Below are 20,951 nucleotides of genomic sequence, written 5' to 3'. Positions count from 1 at the left end.
ACGCTCTGCAACCTTGCTACATAAATACACGGATGGTTTCTGCACTCAGCCTAAGCGTCGGAGGCAGCGGCAGCCGCCACAGCCTTGGGCCCAGCTGCGAGGTGAGGGCTGCCCAGCACCCCATTCCATGGGACACGGCCATTAGGGTGCTCCTCGGGGGCATCTGCCTGTCGGTCCCCGTTCCAACGGCGCTTGAGACGCAGCTTGGGGGGCATCAGGGCATCCTCACGCTTCTCCTGCGCTCCAGGCTCTCCGGACGGCTCTTTGGGGGGCTTCTCACCACTGCTCTCCCCTTGATCTTGGGGCTCTTCGGTCGGGCCCAGGGCCTGGGTGGGCACCAGTGGTGCAGGGTGCCAAGATGGGGCGGCAGGTCTGGCAAACACTGGACCCTTCTCCTCTTCCAGACTGGTGCTGGGTGTTGCCATGCTGGAGTTTTCCTCCTTCTCGCTTTTGTCTTTTCCCTTTGCAGGTGGATCTTCACGCTCGGCCTCTTTGTCCACGGGGTGCTCGAGCTTCACCCTAGGGGGAGGCGGAGAGGCGAGCTGGGGGGTCGCTGATTCTTCGGTGCTTTCCAGTCTCTCCCTGTTTTTACGCCCGACGGGTGGAGGCTGCAGCTTGATGGGGAACTGGGGTTGCTCCTCCATGGGCATTTGGCACTGTAGTGGTGGCACCATGAGCCCCGGATAGCGGGGGAAAGTCCGCGGGCTCAGATGGTAGTTGAAGACGGAGCAAGCTTGTGAATGCAGGTAGTGTTTCATTTCCTCAGGGTTGAAAGAGAAGCAGCTGCTGCCTGTGAAGGGGCTGAGGCCTGGAGACGGGCTGTAGGAGAACAAGGTGGGAGTCAGGGACAGCGCAGGTGAGATGGGGACGTTGAGGACCCCGCCGCGTCCTGGCAGAGGGGACACGGCAAAGGGGCTGTGAGGATCCGGGTAGATGCTGGGCCTGGTGAAGAGAGGCAGCATGATGTCTGGCTTGCGCTTCTGATGGTTGACACCCCCGGTGCCTGCGGTGTTGCGTGAGGCCATGAGATCCACACCACGGCGCCAATCGGCGGAGCCGTCCTCCAGCTCTGGCAGATCAGGCTTCCTCTCACCGCCGTCACCCAGAGCCTCTGGGTTGGATGGGACCAGGGAAGGGCCAGAGAAACGGCCAGGCTGTGCATCATCAGTGGGAGAGTGGCTGTCCAGAGGTGGGAAGTGGAAGCGGGATGAAGCTGTGGGGACGGGAGGAGCGCTCTGCGGCACAACACCTGGGCACGGGGAAAGGAAAAGAGAGGGGGAGAGTTAAAAGTGCCGTTGCCAAGGGAGTTAAATCAGAGGCAGAGCTTCTTTTAGGGCTGCACCCGCAGGCATTTGGAAGAGCAACACAAAAATACCAGGAGCTCTCAAGCAGACGATCAGATGGGAGGCACCTTCCCCATCTGCTCTCCTCGCTCCTGCCCACCTCAAAACCTCGCTGCTGCTGGGAGGAATCTTCTCCTCTCCGCCCTGGCGGAGGTTTCTCAAGCCTCCAGCAGCACTGAAGGAACTTCCACTTTTGAATGCCCTCCCCTGACCTCTTTGCTTTGGTTTAACCAGAAAATGGCCTCAGTGACGGCGCGTTAGAGGAGCACGGTTAAGCAATCGTGTGCCAAGGCCACCAGCAGAAGCGCTGCTGGTAAACCTCAAACTCTCGAGGTGGAAGACTGAAAGTCCCTGATTTGTGGATGTTCTCTCTCTGATCTTCCTGTCCATACCACTGCTAGCTCCTGCAGGCTTCTCTTCTCCATCCTCCTCAAGCAAGTTAGTGATTCTGGTGCCGACAGAACCAAGTCCTGCACCTTAACTCCTTCTGCACTGAGCCATACTGAGGCAAATTCCTCCACACGCTTTCTCACCTCCACAACACACCGTCTGATTCTCCTTTCCCTTCCAAACTGCGTGAGCGAGTCAAGAAACCTGATTCCAGTGCCTCAAACAGGTTTGATATCCCAACCCCCATCCCAGCCAGAAGGAAAGAAAACAGGTTGTAATTAGACAAGTGCATTCCAGTTCTCCAAACTTCTTTTTTTAAATGCATGCCCCAGAGATAGGAGGGAGTGGCTGCAAACAGGGAAAAGGAACAGCAGTGAGCAATATTGAGCTGGAACTGCCCAGACTTGTTGCTGCAAGTAATTATAGATTTGCAGCACTGTTTCGTACTACATCTTACACCCCCATGCTTTGGCTAAGGACTCCTGGAGAATACATTTCCTTCTCCCCGCTGCCGTAAAGGCAACGTGTCTCACGCAGGTGAAGCCTCTATGAATATTTCTCTTCTCTCAGTCCTTCCCTTCTGGGTTACTGCCTGCCCAGAGGACAAAGCCTTGTTATCACACCAGGCCTCCCCCAAGGCAGAGATGGATGCAGGCGGCTCCAACTGCCAACATCGACGTGCAGTCATCGCTGTACGTAGGCACAGAGCGCACAGCACCGATGAGAAATCGCCTTGCCCACACGTAACCTGTTTTTCTCAGCCACTGAGGTTTCAGAGTCAACATTCAATCCCCACTTTTCCCCCACTCTCTCCCTTCTCTCTCTGCTAGACGAATCTTCAAGGCTTCCCCCGAGGCGCTCTTCTCTTCTGGAGGTGAGAACTGAGAACACGGCGCTGTGAGAAAGGCTGGTTCAGGCGCCTCTGCAGTCACGCTTTCTTTGCTGCGGAGAGTTTGCAGTCTAGGGCCTCACTGTAATGACTTCCAGAAGTTTTTTTTGATGGACACGATCGCCATTCATTTCTCTGGTCCTGTGGTGGCTGTTCAGTTTGGAGACAATCAGGCCAGCTGCAGAAATCTAGCTATGGGGGGATTTAACTCCACCAAAAAAGGATCTTCCAAACAAAGGACCCTCCTTCCAGAGAAACCACAGCAGTAATGCTGACTCCGGGACAAACCCAGCGTGAACTTCTGCTACTGCTTCTGGCAAGAGACTCAAAGGCCTTTTAGGACAAGCAGTGAACAATTACGCTACGTTCCCAAACTCTTTTACTTGTTATCCTGAGCGTCAGCACACCGTTCTGCTGCGGGGAGGATCAAGAAATACCTGTGATTTTAGCCAAACTCTGACAAGCTATTACACTTTCCTGGAGACTCAGAAATGCTCCGTGCTCACTATGAACTCTAGGCACATTGGTTAAACAAACAAAGAAACAAAAGAACAGCCCTTTTTTGGATATGAAAGGAATAGACCTGCAACAATCAGGGGCTTTTGCAGGAGAGGAGCAGAGAGCAAATTGCTGCTAAGCTGTGAACTTTCCAATAGTGCTGACAGATACGCCTCGCTGTGCACCTCTAAGCGCCTTGTCAAGGAGGCTCACATTTATATGGTGCCATAAACTTACATTACAAACATGTGAGGCAAGGTCCCTGCAAGAGAAATAAAACCCTCTTATCCCAAGGACACCCGCACCCCAACAGCAAAGCAAAGCAAAGCCGCAGCACCAATAAAGGCAGTTCAGCAGGCAGGCTCAAATAGGAAACCAAAATGCCTCCAAAGTCTCCCCTGAGGACAACCACAGATGCGCCAGTGACAAGCTGAGGGAAGGAGCACGTCAGATAAAGCTTTATCAGTGCCCAGGCATTCCCACCACATCAGCCCTGATTGCCCCAGCAGTCTTTCAAGAGTAAGAGGTGACTGATAGGGGGATGTGCAGAGGCTGCTGCTGCTGCTTCGGCCCCACTCCTGCACCCACTGACATGCAGGGAAGTTGCCTGCTCAGTTCCGTGCTCACCGTTAGGCCGAATGTTGATGAATGGATAATTGGGCATCACCAGCTTGTTGAAGTTGAACTTGTACGTAAACCTTTTGCCCTTTGTCTTGTGAAGAATCCTCTTGTTGTAATAATATCTGTAAAAGAAAGGTAAAGAGACCGATCAATGCATGTGACAATCTGTTTAAGAGGGCTGGTTCCTGCTTCCATTAGGCCTGTGAGCAAGTTGCTTCCCTTCCATTTACCCATCAGCACCATCATTCACAGCCCCAGCGAAGGCAGAGCACACAACTCACGGGGAGAGGAGGTACAAACTGCACTACAGCCTCCTCCCTATTTACACCACCACCACCGTTCATCCTCAGCCATGTAATAATGGTGTACAAAGGTGATACACACGGATCCCAGCCACAATTCTTTACACTCACAGCTAGGTTAACACACGCTGTTGCCACAGCACATGCTAAACAAAGCAGTATTAGCTCCTCGAGAAGGAGGGGGGGAGAACAAGCCAGAGCTCCCCACCTGGAGGAGCTGTCAATAGCCACAGTGCTCCTGTCCCACTGCTGTCACAGTTGGCACCGAGATGCCAAGACATGATCAGTGTTGGCAGGTGGTGGCTATTTTCCACTCCCATGAATCAATTACAGCCTCAGTGCCATTCAATTTATCGTTTCCTTCCTGTTCCAGCATGGGACTCGAATGCTTGCTGCCTTGTTTGTCTTTGCCAGCTCCACCCAGGAGGTATCAGAGGGCGTAAGGCAGCGAAGTCCACGTAGCAGACAGTGCTGATAATGCCAGGACCTGTCAAGAACCTGGGAGCTCCTGACGGGCTGGAAATGCTGAAATACTTCATAGGCTTGTGTGACATTTTTACTGTCTGTATTTCAAAACACAGATTAGCCACTGAAGAAACAGGAACCGTCTGAGAGAGTCTAAATAAAACATGGGCTAACTTTTAAGGGAGATTTTGGGTGTTCAGAAGTGCAGAGAGAGAAACAATCGGCCCATCTCAAATGAGGGGACATCGGTGGCTGGAGGGTGACCTTCAACCACAGGCAACTTCATGTCACCAGGCTCAGGATATGGAATTCACTGCTATATGTGACAAACTGTGAAGGGGGTGGTGACAGGTGACTGCCACACACCCAATCCCTGGGACGGGCATCAGGTTTAGCAGTAAAGAGACAAGGGCATGTTAGAAAGGGGAGTTGCTTTCTCTGAAACGGTACCATTGATGGTGTGATAATAGAGTAACACCTCTGGTTTCCTCCCACACCTTCTTGCTCAAGCCAGCATCAGCAGTGGAAGCAGTGGAAAAAAAGAGACAGAAAAGCTCCCCGGAAGGAACCCATCCTGATAATAACAACCTGAGCACATGGTGCAAATTTATGCCGTGACGCTTGGCCACAAAACACGTCACGTAGATCCAGGAATTCCCTCTACCTGTGCCTCCCTATTCACACCCTGGTACAACCAAACCTTGCCAGGCAGCCTGGCAAACTACAACTCAGATTTGATGCAAACATAACTCCGTTGAAACAAAAACACCTGCTGTAAGTTATTCAGATGGGTGGGACGGGGAATCCGCTCACCTGAGAGCTCGGCTCAGCTTGTCGTAGTTCATCTGGGGTTTGCATTTCCTCCTGCCCCACAGCCGTGCCACCTCGTCGGGGTCCTTGATGACAAACTCTCCGTACTCGCCCTGCTGCCAGGCAATGACATGACGGAACTCCTCCTTCTGCAGCAGCTCCAGGATGAAGTGCCAGAGTTGGATCTGTCGCGAGCCAGGGCTGGACTCGGTCTTGTATGCCCACTCAGGGAAATGATAACCTTGGGAAGTGCCAAAAAAGAGGCATTCAGACAGTGGCTCACAGCTACAGAGCTCCCAAGTGCCAAGTGCTACAGCTGGGAATGAGTTCCTGTGCTACATATCGGTAATGTTCTTTCCAGAGGAGGACTGTGGAGCATCGCTGGGAGCTGGAATTCCAATAAGTATTCAGTGCAGGAGCAGAGAAGCCCAGATTTCTCACACTAGTTGCTCATTTTCTTACTCATTTTACCCCTACTCTCCTTGGAGAAATCCCAAGGAATAAATGGGAAAACACAAAGGGGTATGAGAGCCATACAAGAGTCAAACACAGTGGAAAGGAGCCCGACAGCTTGAAACATTGATACAATTTGGACTTCAGGTGCCTCAAAATAACAAGGAAAAACAAAACCAGATCCGAATATCTGGTTTTTCAGGAGGCAAACATGGGTGGCTCTGAGGGTCTCCTGTTCCCCATCCCTCGAAGCACAGCGCCCTGCTTCCAACCTCAGCCTCGCCAACAGATGTTTCTGAGTGACTGCCAAGTTCGGCTCCGTCACAGCAGTTTCCCAGCACAGCTGCTGCTATTGCGTGGTTTTCCAAATCATTGTGGCCACAACTTGAAGCTCAGGCAGCGTGCACGGAGCCTCAGCGTGCTCAGATGGCACCCACCCCCCCCCTCCATCCCTCACCCCCCCTCTCCCATCGCAGGCTGTGGCTGAAACAAACCCAGGGAGCTCCTTGCCAGCCCGGGGGGGGGGGGGAGCACACTTAGATCTCCCAAACCCTCCCAAACAAAATGTCTCCACGAGGATCCATTTGCATATTAACTCAAAGAGGCTGTAAAACTGGCTGTGAGCGCACCGAGAGGGAACCTTATCGATTCCCAGTGACACACACACACAGCAAAAGAGCTTTGGAGGAGAGGTGGAATTAATCCCGCCTGAGCTCCTTCAGCCTGGGAAAAGAATTCCTAACAGCTGAACACCCTGAGCTCAGCCTTCCACGCGGCTCGTGTGTGTGTGTGTGTGTGTGTGTGTCCTTACCTCCTCCTCCTTCTGGCTTATCCACAATGCTGCAGCCTGCTTTCATTTTCTCCCTCCTGCTGACTGCGAAATAGAAGGAAATCAGCACCAGCGCTATCACTACACCAGCCTCATAGGCAGCGCTTTGAATCCCAGCCCTCCCTTCCCTACACCCACACCCCACACTCGGTGCCCCCCGTCTCCGTGCAGCTGCACTACGGGGCCGTTGGGCTCCGTTCGGTGGCGCTGCCGTGTCGGAGCGGCCCCGGCGGAGCCGTGAGGCAGACAAAACAAGCCCAGTGCAGTTTGGTCTCCTGTTACGAGACGGCCCCGCTGCCAAAACACACAAGCCGCTGAGCTCACCCAGATGTACCAGCGAAGGGAGGGGGGTGGGGGGGGATCCCGGCTCCCCACTCACATCTGACTTTAATTTCGGGAGGCGGGCGCCGGGCCGGGCTCTACCTGCGGGCGGGGCAGCGGCACCGAGCGGCAACCGGGGAGGGCTCGACTCCTAAAGGGGGGGGTCGGGGGTGAACGCCGCCAGCCCTGCCCGCCGCCGCCGCCACGGAGGAGGCCCGTCCCCTCGCAGTCCCCGCCGGGGTTTCCTGCCCGGCGCCGCCGCTTTGAAATGGTAACGCCATGTAAATAGCTGCGAGGGGCACAGCGCGGCGCCGGAGCTCCGGGCTCCCGTTACAGCGCCGGCAGCGAGGCCGCCCCCTCCGCTCCCTACCGCCGGCCTGCCCGGGCCTGCCCGCCCGCCGCCGTGCTGCCACCCACTGCCCCGGGCTGCGGGCAGCTGGCTCCGCGCCCCCGCCATTACTACGCCCTCCAGGATCGGGCCGCGCTGCCGCCCCCGTTCCCATCACCCCTCCTCCTCCGCCGCCATCCCGTCGCCGCCGGTTACCGGTTACCGGTACGCTTCTCCACGCGGCCCCCGCCGCCCACCCCCCACCCTCACATCAATCTACTCGAAGCCATAAACCCCCCCCCCCACTCACCCCCCCCCCAACCCCCTCCGGTAACCGGGGCTGCCCCCGCTCCTCCGCCCCTCCCTCCGGGCTCACGGCCCCGCGCCGCCCCCGGAGCCGCCCCCGAGGGCACCCCCGCCCCCAACGGGCGCCTCCCGTCCCTCTGTCCGCCCTCCGGCCGCTCTCCGTTCTCCCCCCGCCGCCCCCGCGAGACCGAGGCGAGCCGCGCGGCGCGGCCCATCCACAGCCCGGGAGGCGGCGGGAACGACTCGGCCGCGTCCCGGTCCGGGACTCACCTGCGCGGACGACGCGGGCCGGGTCGGGTCCGGCGGGCGGAGCGGGTTGCGGTGGGGCGGCGGAGCGCGCCCGGACCGCGGTGCCGATGGGGGGGTGCGCGCCGCTCGCCTCGCTGCTGCCGCCGCTGCCTCCCCCGCACGGCCGCCGGAACCGGAACCGCCGCCACCGCCCACACACTTCCGGGCACGCTCCCACGCACTTCCGCTTCCGGCTAAAAAAGCGGGTGCGCGCACGCACGGCGTCGCACCGCCCTATTCCCACCCCGCGTTGCTACGGGTGGCGGCGAGGGACAAAAGAGGGAGGAAAGCGAAGGGCCCCGCGGGGGTCTCGGTGCTCCATCCCCTTCCCCGCAGCCCCTCCACGCACACAGACACTCTTTTCTCCTCTCTGTCTTTATTAGGGCCGTGCTCAGAGCGAGCTGCTGGGATCACCGCCAGGCTTGTGTTCCTGTATGGGGAAGGAAGGGGAAAGAACAAGGCAAGGGGGGGGGGGCAGCCTGTCCAGGCGTCCATCCATCGTGGTCCCTCGTTCAGTCCTGCGGCCAGCCTGTCCCATCCCTGCCGGCCCTCACCTCACTGTAGATGGTTCTATTGGGGTCCTTGGGGGGATGTAGGAACAGCCCAAGGTCAGGGGTTGGGGGGGGGGGGCTCTGCAGGGACACCCCATTGCTACAAGGGACATGGCTGTCCCCACCCCTTGTTGGGTGCTGGGTCACCAACCCACCTGCTCGTCCCTGTTCTGGACTTGGGAGTACATCGGCTCCTCGGGGCTTGTGGCAGCTGTGGGGCAGGTGAGGCGATGAGGGATGGGGCTGGACCCCTCTTGCTTGCCTACATCCTTCACCCCACAGCACCACCCACCTCTATCTGCAGCCTTCCTCCTCCTCCTCTTCATCAGGTACAACGCGATGCTCAAGGCTCCCAGCACAACCACCAGCACTGCCAGGTAGATGGGCCACCTCCACCTACGTGCCTCTATGGGGACAAGTTACTGGGATGGCTGGTTGGCTCTGAGCACCTGATGTGGTGGAAGGGGATGGATGGGAGCTTTACCTTGTACACACAGCTCTGCTACGTTCACAGACTTGCTCTGCTCCTGCGCTGGGTTCCGGGCCACACAGGTGTAGGTGACATTAGGCATGCTGGTGGGGACAGTCAGGTGCAGCACATGACTGTTGTCACTGTGTCTCCAAAGTGCATTGGAGGTGTTGTCATCCTTCCAGGTGATCTGAGCACTGCTTCCAGCCGGCACAAAGCACCGCAGGGTGATACTACAGTCCTGGGCACTGTAGGACAGTATCTCATGCTGGATCAGTGGCACCGGTATGGGCTCTGTTAGGAGTGTGAACAGTGCTGCTGGGATAGAGCTACCTGCAGGTACATGGGGACTGCAGCATCAAGGCACTGAGAGGGACAGGCAGACAAAGGGCAGCGAAAGGGAAGTGCAGGTGGAGGGCAGATATGTCATAAAGCAGGAAAATCCCCTGAGGAGATGGTCAGCAGCAGAGCTCACCCAGGAAAAGGGAAGGGAAACCACAGAGAAATGACTGTACAAAAGGATTTGTCACTTCTCCCTGCGGGTTGGAAAGCCCAGGGATGGGGGTGGTGTTTCTGCCCCCACAAAACCCCTTCAGCTCACCATAGACAGTGAGGTTGAAGGAGTCTTCTTCCACCTGTGTTGACTGATCTGTGATGTGTGCCTCATAGACCCCGCTGTCACTCAGCTCCAGGGCACTGATCTGCAACGTGTCATTGGACAACTTCAGCCTCTGCCTGTTGTACTTGCAGTGCTTCAGGTTGTACTCGGCCACTTCTATTTTCTTGCTGGCATTGGCTTTGAAGCTCCAGATGACCCTCGTCACGTTGAGGCCAGGGTTCAGCTGCAGGGGGAACTGCACCGAGTCCCCCAGCACGCCGCTTACTGGCTTGGTCTTGATGGCTGCAGTGCCTGGTAGGACAGCAGTACTCAATGGGATGGTGAGTCCCAGACACCCTCTTTAACCTTCTCCATCACCTCCCCTGCCCATCGCTGGGCACTGCTGTGCTGATGCCACGTGCTTGCAGTGCTGCGATGTCCTCACACCACCCCGTCCCCATTGCAGAGCTGGAGGTGGAGAATGCTTAAGGGCGAAGCCCATAATAATTCCCTCTAGAGACCCTTCAAAGCTGGAGGCTGAGCTGCAGGGTGCAGCAGGGCCGAGTGCAGCGCTCTGTTCGCAGCCCTGTGGTGAGACACAGAGCTCCTTTGACGTGAGAAGGAGGCAGCTTTCAGATACAGAGAGCTGCAAAGAGGAGACCGTGCTGGAGACCGCTGGGTCCCCACATCACAGAACCCATCCTGCACCGGCCGCTCACTTCCTGCCCACACTCAGGGCCAGCCACACGGTTCCCATCCATTGTACCATGCTCCACTTTGCAGAGGGGAAGGCAAAGCTGCAGGGGTCAGCATGCAGACAGCAAACAGCAATGGTGACAGGGTGGGGGGGTCCACAGCCCCATAGCACCCAGAGATCTCCATTTTGGGAGCAGACGCTGACACAGAGCAGAAATGCATCCCCATGAATCACCCATGGTGGCACTGAGCCACCTGCCCATATTTTGCCTCAAACAAATGCTCCACACCGGTGTGCAATGCAAACACAGCCTCTCTGCAATTCCATGCTCAGTCCTGCTATGGGAAACTCCTAGGTGTTGTCTGCTCTTCTCCATTCCTTCCCTATCCCCATCCCTGTCCCTATCCCCAAACCCTCACCCTGGATTCTTCTGGCTGGTGGGGGCTGCACTCATTGGAGAGCAGTGGGTGCCTGGCTTTGTCCTGGTGCAGCCCCAGCAGCACTGAGCAGCTTTTGCACTGCAGAGCATCTGCTCGAGAGCTTCAAGCTGTGCAAGAAGACCCCCATGGGCTCTTAAAAATGCATGGGTCCAGCACAAAACCCAGCAGTTTTGAAGACAACATGAAGCAGATCAAGGTGCAAACGGTCCCGCCTGGTTCCAACCCAGCTATAGCTGACAACAAACTTCTCCAGGTGTGATTTATGTTGTCAGTAAATAGAGTTGGGTGATGCCGTGCCTGGTGCCAACCTCTGCCTGTACAGCTTTACCCAGGGCTGGGAACGGACACATCCCCTAATCGGGTTCCCCTGAGAACAGCACTTGGACTCTTTCACATAGGAAAACCCATCTCCCACCCCTCTTATTTCTTAAATACTTTTAAACCTGCACCAAACCCGAAAGCTGGGCCTCATTCAGCCCCACACCCACGCTTTCATTGGGTTCCCACAGCAGCTGCATTGCTGCTGAGCCCCCTTCCCACCTTCAGCTCTCCCCCTCCCCACCCCATCCATGCTCAGCCCCTACCTGTGGTGACAAGGAGCACAACCAGCAGCTGGGGGATGAAGGGACACCGCCGGCCACTCAGTTGCCCCATCTCTCCATCCTCCATCCCCCCCTTTTAAGGCAGTAGCAGCCTCAGCTGCACAGGCGGTGGGGGGAGGACACATGCAAATCTGCCCACAGGTTCATAGGGAGTGTCAGCTTACGGACAACACGAGACCCTGCCCAACCCCATGGTAGCTCATACACGTATCCAGATCTCCTAGGGGTAATAAATGAGGGATGGAGCCCGGATGCTGCTGCTGTTGGGTAAATAACAACAGCTGTGCAGGCTGTGCCTGGCACCTGGCATGGAGAACACGGCTCCATCCATTGCCTGAGGTTGCACCAAGAGAATGTTCCCAACCCCACCAGGCTGATTTCCTACTTTTCTTGAAGCAAAATCCCAGGCAGAGACATAGAGATGTGAAAGACAGCCCCAAAAACCTGCAGGGGAATGGAGGATTTGGAGAAGCACACGAGCTTGGGACATGATGCAGAGCTGCTCACCGTCGCTGCTTCTATGTTTCCAAAAGGGGGAAGCGAGAGGCAACTTCTTGGTAGGCAGCAGCAAACTGTGCACGGCCCTGGGATGACGTGAGACTGCGAGGGGGTCCACATGTGGGTGTGCACAGCAGATGCACGCCTGCATGCACAGCTCCACGCACACAGCTCCACGCACACAGCCCCACACCCGGCCCCACGCATGCTGTCAGCTCCCTGCTAAGCTCTCACCAAGATTTATTTGCTGGTTTGTTTTTTAACAACGTGGGGAAGTCGGGCCAAGCACGGAGCCCATGACAGTAGGTGCTGGACACACACAAGTGAAACTTCCCCCCTCCCACCCCCCCCCCACCCAATCCCCTTAATGGCAGCACATAGGCAACACAGGAATGGCTATGGGGTGGGGGAAGAGCGGGTACATCTCCCATAGGCATCAGTCCTCCCCCAGGCCCTTGGTCCCCCCCCCCCTAAGGATGTTACTACTGGGGTCTGCTCGACCTCAGGAGGGGGGGGGGAAGGGTGCTGAGCTGAAGGCTGGGAGCAGTGGGGGTTGGGGGGGGGCAATCTGCCCTAGGTGGTCCCATCCTGGATTTTGCAGTGCTTGGATCTGCCCCCATCCATCCAACTTTGACTCCAATTCATCCCTCCCTCCCCCCAAAAATAAAGGTTTGGGTTCCCCTCTTCTTGCTCCAGGGCAGCTCACTCTCTCAGCTGGCAGAAATGGGGCTGGGACCCCCAGTTTTGTGTGGGTGATGGAGCCACGTCCCAACCCGGTGCCAGAGGAGGGACTCAGCCTCACCGTTGCCGCTCATCTCCATGTCCCCAAAGGGACCACGAGGTCTTCAGACAGAGGGTTGGACAAACCAGAGGTGGGTGGGAAAGCATCCGGCCAGCTGTACCCAGAGATGGCACCTCCATCCCTGGAGCCAAACCAGGGGCTGGAATGGGGTCAGGTTTGGCACACAATACACGTTACAGCCCTTCGGTTACATCCTGATGCTCCAGCGCTGTTGGTGCCTGGGGGGAGAGAAATCTTTCAGCTGGGACCAAGGGTTACCCTGGTCTGTCCACCTGTCTGTCTGTCCACCTCCCTGCAGACAGGGCTCAATCCCTCCTCTCCCCTTTCTCTACCATACCCGGACCTGGTGTGGGCACGTCATGCAGTGACAGAGGTGGGGAGTGCCTCCCATGCCCCGGTCCCCCCGGGGGCAGACATGGCCACGGGCCACCCGCACCTGAGGGCCTATGTCACCTCCTCGGCTGTGTCCTCTGGCTCCTGTTGGATCTGTTCATACACGGTGCTGCCTGGTGGTGTTTTCTCTGTTGAAGTTGGTTCCGGGTTGTTTTCAGGGGGACGTAGGCCCTAAGGCAGAATCAAGGTGCTTGTGGTACTTCCAACCCTGATGTGATGTGGAACCCAATGCATTGCAGACCCCCAAGTATAGCACAGCCCCACTGCTCCTCACCTGGTCATTACCTTCTGGGGGGCTGCGGTGCACGATCTCGGTGTATTGGGGCTCTGGGGGGCTCTCCTCAGCCGGTGCCGTGGGGGTGGCAGCTGCAGGGGATGGGATGTAATGGGGGAGGGGGGGAGGTTCAAGAATGGGCCTGATCACAGCTCAGCTCCAAGTGTTTTTACTGACCTGGATCTGCTGACTTCTCGCTGTTGAGCCTCCAGCACCAGAAGGCTCCGCCAAGGCTCACAGCCAGCAGGATAAGGGTGAGGACGATGTAGCCTGATTTGGAGAAGGACACTTGTCCACCTGGAGGACACAGAAAGGGGCTGAACCAGAGGATGGTCATGGAACCCTCACCCAAGCCGATGGCACCCAAGAGTGCTTGGACACCTGGAACAGCTCAGCCCCTCACCTCCACTACGGCAGATGCTCTGCAGGTCGAAGGGGACAACCTTCTGGTCAGCAGGGTTGCTGACAGTGCACGTGTAGGTGGCATTGGCAGTGCCAGGCTGTAGGGCCAGGCGCAGTGTGGTGCCATCCGGGGACAGCTGCGAGCGGTCGGTGCCCAGCTCCTGCCGGCCGTTGTCCCTCCTCCAGGTGACGTTGACAGCTCCTTTGCCAGTGCCTTGGCACTGCAAGGTCAGGTTGCACCACTCCAAGGTGCTGGCCAGCAGCTGGCTGTGGGTCCGGGGCCTTGGCACCGACTCTGCACCCAACAGGGAATGGGTCAGCGTGGCACGGCTCTGCTTGGACACATCACACTGTCCTGCATCACGGGGCAGGGCACAGCCAGCCCACAGGTGATAGGAGAAGGGACCCCAAGATGGGGTGCTTGGAAGGCCAACCACAGGATGTGAAAGGTTGGGGTCTAACCTAAGTCACATCGTTGCTCTGTGCCACAGTTTCCCCATTTTAGTCTTCCCAAAGCCCACCCCCATTTGGCAGCCACTCACCATAGACAGAGAGGTTGAAGGATTGGTCCTCTACCAGCGCTGGGTGCAGTTTGATCCGTGCCCCATAGACACCGCTGTCTCCCAGTTCCAGGGTCCCGATCCTCAGTGCTGTGGCATTGGGCATCTCCAGTCGCTGCTTGAAGCGGTCCTGGGGGTCGGGGCGCTCAAAGCCCCCTGGGCCAAACTCAGCCACTTGGATGGTGGCACCGGCACCAGAGGAGAAGCTCCATTCGATCTCCTTCACCCTGCTGCCGGGAGGCAGCACCGGCGAGAGCAGCACTGAGCCCCCCAGGATGCCAGACACCTGCTGGGGCTGCGCCTGCACCTGGCCAAACAGGAGCTCTGGGGACAACAAGGCAGAATGTCACCAAGGGTGCGGGATATGGCGTGGGGATAGGCAGAAGGATCCCTGGGGACAGGTCCCACCCGGCACCGCTGTCCAAGCTGGAGGAAGAGGATGAGGAAGAGGAAGCATCGCCCTGCCCGGTTTGCAGACATGTCTGCTCTCTGCCCATTGCAATGTCCCTCTGCGGGATGGGGACACCACGGAGGTCGTGCGGAGCTGCTGCTAGCAGGGAAGGGAAGTTGCCAGGGTCGAGAGCTGATGTCCAATAAGAGCTACGTGTTCGGATGCCGTAGGTGCATCTGAACGGCGCGGTCTCGGCACTGCGGCCGGGCGCTCACCAGAACAATGCTCCAACAGACTCTGCGAGGAGTTCCCCGCCAGCATCTGCAAAACCTCATTGTCCGCCTTAAAACGCGCCTCGGCCCAGATGCCTACGAAAAATCACAACAGTTACGGCAGCAGGACTGGACCGGACCGGGATGGATCTGGCTCCAGAGGGATGCTTATAGGCACGCAAGAGTCCTGCATCCCACTGCCACGTGTGGGTGAGCGTGGGGATATGGAAGGGACTGTGGGTACCAGGGAGGGATGGAGCCACCCCCAGGACTTCGGGCTGAGCCCACACTGTGGATTTTTGGCAGTACCGACAGAGCTCTGCAGTCACGCTCAGCACCAGCTCCTGGCACCGGCAGCTCCCGCCTACCTACAAGCTGTCTCCTCCACCGCCTCCAGCCCTGCTGGCAAGAGAGGGCCAGCGTCTCCTCAAAGCCCCCCACCACCTGTCCCCATTCTACACACTGGGATGCCCGGTAGTGAGGCCAGGCTTTGCTCCATCCATGCTGGGACCTGAGCAAAGCGTCCTCACAGTCCTCTCCCCCCACCCTGAGAGAAACAGATGTGCTTCTATATTAAAGCAGATTAAAAGCAGACATCCCAGTGTTCGCTTTATAAAAAGCTCTCGTGCAGGCTGAATTACAAGCTGCTTCTTGGCTTTGCTGGGGAAGTAGAGCTTTCCACCACCGGGCACTTGCTGCTCTGATCCTGCACATCAAGGGGCTCTTCTGGGTCCTTCCATTGATCGCAGCCTTATGCTGGGCTGAGCCCCACTCCCTCCCATCCTATGTGATCCTTCCCTGGGGGATCCCCACATTTTAGGTCCCAGTTGTGAGCCAGAACGTGAGCTCTTTGCACAGATGATGAACAGATGCTGAGCCCCAGGATACAGTGAGGGGAGAAGGTGGGAGGGGGGGAGGGGGGGAGGTCACCACAGCCCCCAGTGCACAGGGAAAACGACGGCTGGAGAAAGCAGGAGGGTGCCCAGCCACCAGCATCACCTCCTGTCCTGGTGAATTGAGGCCAAGGACCCCCAAGAAAAGGTTTGGGAGAGGAAGGAGGGTGTTCTCAGTGCACCCTGATCCAGCTCAGGTCTTAGACCTCAGCAAAAGATCTCTGAAGGCGATTTAAGCCCGGAGTTTATTCTACGCACATCAAGGAAAGCTTCACTCTTTCATCACTCCCGCGCTCCCAAAGCGGATACCTCTGATCAAGGGGGGGGCTGGAGGTCCCACAGCCCCCAAGCAGCCCCTCCGCCACCATGTAGGGCCATATTTGTGCCACCGTACGCACCCTGTGCCGCCACCGCCAGCCCCGTGCGACGGCTGCACGCTCCGAAGCCAATTAAGCATTAGGAAGATAAAAGCTCCCTGCTAATCTGCCCGGACTAGAAGATGCTTTTCTGTCGGAATCGAGGGTTTTATGAGAATTATTAAATGTGTGGATTAGCACGAAGGGAATTAAGGGGATTCCTCACTCAATGCTTTACGTAAGAGCCTCAGCGGGCACAGCCCGGGGCTAACGGGCTCCATGGGGCGCGAGCGGCCGGCGGCGGCAAGCAGAAACCCCCCAGGATGGGGCAGTGGGATGTTTGTTGCCCCCTGTTATGAAACCTCTCCGTGGAGCATCACGCGCTTTGCGTGCCTGCATCGGACCCATGAGGCCGAGAGCCCATAAGGACGTAGAACATCAGGGACACAGCACAGCAGCATCACTGCCCACCCCGCGGGACGAGGGCACGGTGCCCGGGCACTCACCTGGCACGAAGCCGAGCAGTGCCAGCAGCAACACGGGCAGCCGGGCTGAGCTCCTGGCCAAGTCCCCCTCCATTCCTGCTCTGTGCAGCTCTGGTGGGCAGAGTCAGCGGCGGCAGAGATGGGGAGGAGCAAAGCTGCTGCTCACTGCAATCCGTAGGCAGCCAAGCATCGTGGAGCGCTGCGAGCCTCTTAATTAGCTCGTGGGAAACGAGCAGGCTTTCGGGACCTGCACTGCACAGGGAGGAATTGTGGTTGAGACCCCTGAGCTCTCAGCATCCTTGGTACCCTAATCAATGAGCAATGCTCCAATTAACAAGCCGTGACCCAATTAATGCTGGTGGCACTCAGTGCATCCCTGCCCCTGTTTCCCATCCAAAGGGCAGTTCTGCAGTATTCATAGAACCTCAGCAGGGAGCCTAAATTGACCCTGAAAACTCCTAATCCCAACTTCTGCCTCTTTTCATTCAAAGCCATTCCCTCTCATCAATCAAGCCATTCCCATCTCATCACTATCACACCATGTCCAAAGTTGCTCCCCTTCCTGTTTATGACCTCCTTTTAACCCTTTTCATGGGCACACCCCAGCTGGGCTGAGATTCTTTGGGTGAAGAAACAGCACAGGAGGGGATGCAGGGTAGGAACCCTCCTCCCCAGCCCCACGTTGGGTGTCAGCCATCAGCACCTCAGCCACCATGTTTTCTATTTCAAGCCTCCAACCAGCCAAGGGCAAAAAGAAAAAACAGTTTCAATACAACATCTGTCTTTCAGCTAAGCTGAGCGTTAGGCTGCTGGCTGCCCTCCACCTTCAGCAAAATAATGAATGTGACCCCAAAGGAATGTTAACACCAGGCCTGCTCCCAGGGTATCTTCCAATGAGGATGCTCGAGATGCTGGGCAGAAGAACTGCTCATGGCCTTATGGCTGCCTCCCTGGTTCAGGGCTCAGCAAGGGCTGTCCCATCCTTCAATTCCTCCCACAGCCTTTGCAGCTAAGCAGGATCCAAAAGGTGCTGAGCAGCAATTTCTCCCCCAGCAATGATGGGGGAGAGCATCTTGCCTCATGGGGAGTAAGATAGCTGAGAAAAAAAGAGGTTGAAGGCATCAGGCTGCATAACACAGCTAAGATGTAATCCTACAAGAATCAGGGGTGTGTGGACGTAGCCAGAGCTCAGCAGCCACACACCACAACCTATGGGTTCAAGCCCCACATGGCCACATCCAGCCTAGGGAGCTCGGGGCCAGTGCTGCTGACGTGCCAGGCTGCACCCTGAGCACCCAAACCCTCCTGCATTGTCCCCATGTGTACAGAGCCCAGAGCTGCCGCAGGCAGGGAACGCCTGTCAGAGACAGGGAAGTCACACAGCTCACTGGGAACTCAGCTCAACGTGACCGCAATCAGTCACTTCACCCACAGGGAGGGAAGGGGAAAAACACTGAAGCTCTTCTCGAAGCTGGGAACATTACATTCGCACCAGCAAGGGGGCCACATGAGCTTCAAATCAGTTAATTTTTGTGATTGCCAGCTATCACTTTGCAGCCGGTCGGGGTGAAGGACTGCTCCTTCACTGGCACTGGGCACAATTCGATCTGCTCATCAGCCAGAGCCATTGGCTCAGACAGGAAACCTGTGGTTGTGCCTGGGGGGGAAGCCACATCCCATCCTCCTCATCACTGCAGCCACAGTGATGGTGACAATGCCTGCACTAAGGACAGACTCAGAACAGTTCCACACACCCAGAACAGTGTCCTCAGTGGACCTTGTCCTCACTGCGCCTCCACACTGCCACCAGTATAGTGACTGGTACATGCTTAGGGGACACTGAAGTCACTGTGCATACCCAGGTTGTGTCTGCAGGTTTCCAAGCACTGCACAACCACCATCCCGCTGGCTCAGGGCTTTCTTTCAGGTGAAGCCTCCACTTGAAGCAGGATCAACTGTGAGGTTGTGGCTTTCCAGCAGAGGGGAGTGCAGCCTCAGGAATGGCCATGCAGTCAGGCAGCAGAAAACAGGTCATTCTCTTGGGGGAGGGGAGGGAAAGATTTAGCAGGTGATATCACATCACGGGGGCCAGATCCCAGACCCATCCTCATGCTCCCACTTCAACCCCATAGAACAAAGGCAAACCAGGTCAACAATGAGAGATACTGCATGCAGCAAAACAGCCCCAGAAAAAAACCCTGCATGAGGTGCTGAAGGGTTTAATCACTGCCAGCCTCACTGACTTGCAGACCTGATTTCCACACGTGGCTGCAGTGAAGGCTCCATTAGCACTTGTTGAGTGCAGGCATGCTGCTGGGGGACAGATCCCACTCTGTACCTCCTGTGGCCACTCAGGTCAGCTCCAAGGAAGGCAAAAACCTCAGCTGAAAAGGAAGAGAAGCACAGCTCTGCACCTCATTATCTAATTAACAACAACTAAACGGCATCCCCAGGTCATGATTTGAATGCCTGCCCTCTGTGGGGGAGGGAGCAACACAAGCACAGGCCCAATAATGTTCTATTTTGTTTTGCTTCTCAAAAAGAAGCTGGGAGACTTAAAATACAACAGCAAAATAGGCCACGGCTTGGCACAAAGTGCTGCCTGAGGCCACGCGCAGAAAGGAAGCGGTGTTTTATTATTTATCGCTAACAGGAATAGAGATCCACCTCTACAACACAGCTCCCTCCTGGGGCCAGGCCGCAGTGACACCATTTGGCACTTGAGAGCGAGCAATGAGGCCTAGCTCGACCTCACCTCCCCCACAAAGGCCTGCTGGGGTCCCAGCGCCCCCCCCCCCCCCCCACACCTCACCCTCCCCCAACACATGGTCTCCTCTTGAGCTCTCCCGTCTCGTTAACCCCAGCCTCGACTCTCATCCTTCTACCCGTCCTTATACCCGGTCCCATTACCCCAGCCTGGGCCCCTGGGCAGCCATCATTCACCCCCCCCCCCCTCTTCCCCTCCATCTTCTATGGCCGCCGCCGGACGCACACTGATGACGCACAAATCATGCGCCGCACAAAAGACCGCCACGGCGCCTCGCTTTCGCTCCCTCGAGGAGACGCCTGCCAAATCTCGCGAGATTTCACGCACTATAAATCACCCCACGGTGAGGAGCGGCGCTCAGTGCCCGCCCAGTTGGGGGCGGGGGAGAAGGGAAGGGGGCTGCGCTGTTGGTTTGGCCTTGAGGTGCTGCTGCGGAGGGCTGAGGGCTGCAGGGGCCGCTACTGTCCCCTCCTGTGCCACCTGGGGGGTCCCCCTGACTGAGCTGAGGAGCCTTCGTGCATATCAGTATCCCTTTGTCTCTCAGCCTGTGGGGCCAGCCTGGTCCTGGGACTGGGGATGGGGACGACCCCAGTGCATGGGACAAGGGATGGGGACAACCCAAGCATGGGACAGGGGATGGGGACGACCCCAGAGCATGGGACTGGGGGAGACCCAAGCATAGGCAGGGGATGGGGATGACCCCAGAGCATGGGACAAGGGATGGGGACGACCCCAGTGCATTGGAACTGGGGATGGGGATGACCCCAGAGCATAGGACAGAGGATGGGGACGACCCAAGCATAGGACAGGGGATGGGGATGACCCCAGAGCATGGCATAGGGGACGGGAATGACCCCAGAGCATGAGACTGGGGATGACCCAAGCATAGGACAGGGGATGGGGACGACCCCAGAGCATGGGACAGGGGATGGGGACGACCCAAGCATGGGACAGGGGATGGGGACAACCCCAGAGCATGGGACAAGTGATGGGGACGACCCCAGAGCATAGGACAGAGGATGGGGATGACCCAAGCATAGGACAGGGGATGGGGACGACCCCAGAGCATGGGACAGGGGATGGGGACGACCCAAGTATGGGACAAGTGATGGGGACGACCCAAGCATGGGACAAGGAGATGGGGACGACCCCAAGGCTTTGCTGGGCTGCAGCAAGCAGAACTGAGGTCGTTTTCTCACAGCCACCCCCGTCGTGTTTCCCCAAAGTGCGGAGGTGTTCCCTCTTTGCAGTGCAGCACAAATGAAGGCAAAGTGAAACATCACCCTCCCCTGCTCCTCGTGAGGCTGAGCTGCACCGTGGCCGCGGGGAGGAAGAGAGAGGAAAGGGATTTGTGCGGAGCTGAGGGGGCGGCGAGCTTGCTCCATCCCAGGGAATAAATGAGAATCCATCTCAGCATAAATGAGCTGCACTGTGAGGGAGGGAGGGATGTGTCCTGTGGAAATGAGGCTGCCTCCTTAGCGAGGTAGAATCACCCCCAGGGCCTGGATTTCAGAGCCAATCTCATCTCCAGGTGTGAATTCACAGCTCTGGGTGATGGCCAGGAGAGAGCTACCCACGCCACTCTCTTCATCACAGCCTTTGAGTTAAAAGGGGTTACGGACAGCAAAGAAACTTAATGTCTTCCCCCTCCCTTCTTC

General features: G+C 57.3%; 3 protein-coding genes across 5 annotated transcripts; all 3 read right to left on the bottom strand.

Annotated features, from left to right (window-relative positions):
• Positions 1 to 8,002, bottom strand: LOC140263486 (ETS translocation variant 3-like). The gene is made up of 5 exons (XM_072358388.1): positions 7,826 to 8,002; positions 6,583 to 6,645; positions 5,322 to 5,559; positions 3,748 to 3,863; positions 1 to 1,249 (listed from the first exon to the last, which is right to left on the bottom strand). Exons 2-5 carry the CDS (start codon positions 6,626 to 6,628, stop codon positions 51 to 53), a joined length of 1,599 nt encoding a protein of 532 aa, XP_072214489.1. The 5' UTR covers positions 6,629 to 6,645; positions 7,826 to 8,002; the 3' UTR covers positions 1 to 50.
• Positions 8,003 to 8,242: 240 nt separating this feature from the next.
• Positions 8,243 to 11,252, bottom strand: LOC140263548 (T-lymphocyte surface antigen Ly-9-like). Its single transcript, XM_072358490.1, has 6 exons — positions 11,183 to 11,252; positions 9,465 to 9,773; positions 8,879 to 9,157; positions 8,687 to 8,800; positions 8,550 to 8,605; positions 8,243 to 8,424 (listed from the first exon to the last, which is right to left on the bottom strand). The coding sequence occupies exons 1-6, from the start codon at positions 11,250 to 11,252 to the stop codon at positions 8,356 to 8,358; spliced, it is 897 nt and encodes a 298-aa protein (XP_072214591.1). The 3' UTR covers positions 8,243 to 8,355.
• A 663-nt stretch (positions 11,253 to 11,915) lies between these two features.
• On the bottom strand, positions 11,916 to 19,521 carry LOC140263535 (SLAM family member 8-like). 3 transcript variants are annotated; one of them, XM_072358472.1, is made up of 10 exons: positions 19,437 to 19,521; positions 18,778 to 18,910; positions 18,385 to 18,564; positions 16,548 to 16,778; positions 14,112 to 14,453; positions 13,571 to 13,864; positions 13,345 to 13,464; positions 13,168 to 13,259; positions 12,937 to 13,064; positions 11,916 to 12,718 (listed from the first exon to the last, which is right to left on the bottom strand). In XM_072358472.1, exons 4-9 carry the CDS (start codon positions 16,618 to 16,620, stop codon positions 12,945 to 12,947), a joined length of 1,041 nt encoding a protein of 346 aa, XP_072214573.1. In that variant the 5' UTR covers positions 16,621 to 16,778; positions 18,385 to 18,564; positions 18,778 to 18,910; positions 19,437 to 19,521; the 3' UTR covers positions 11,916 to 12,718; positions 12,937 to 12,944. The 3 variants fall into 3 exon arrangements, with proteins under 3 accessions (XP_072214573.1, XP_072214571.1, XP_072214572.1); XM_072358470.1 differs by having other exon boundaries at positions 12,954 to 13,064; XM_072358471.1 differs by having other exon boundaries at positions 19,334 to 19,498.
• Positions 19,522 to 20,951: the final 1,430 nt, after the last annotated feature.

This window comes from Excalfactoria chinensis, chromosome 31 (assembly GCF_039878825.1).
Source record: "Excalfactoria chinensis isolate bCotChi1 chromosome 31, bCotChi1.hap2, whole genome shotgun sequence".
In the NCBI taxonomy this organism is placed as follows: domain Eukaryota; kingdom Metazoa; phylum Chordata; class Aves; order Galliformes; family Phasianidae; genus Excalfactoria; species Excalfactoria chinensis.
Note: the sequence above shows the minus strand (reverse complement) of the source record. Positions and strands in the feature narration are given on the sequence as shown.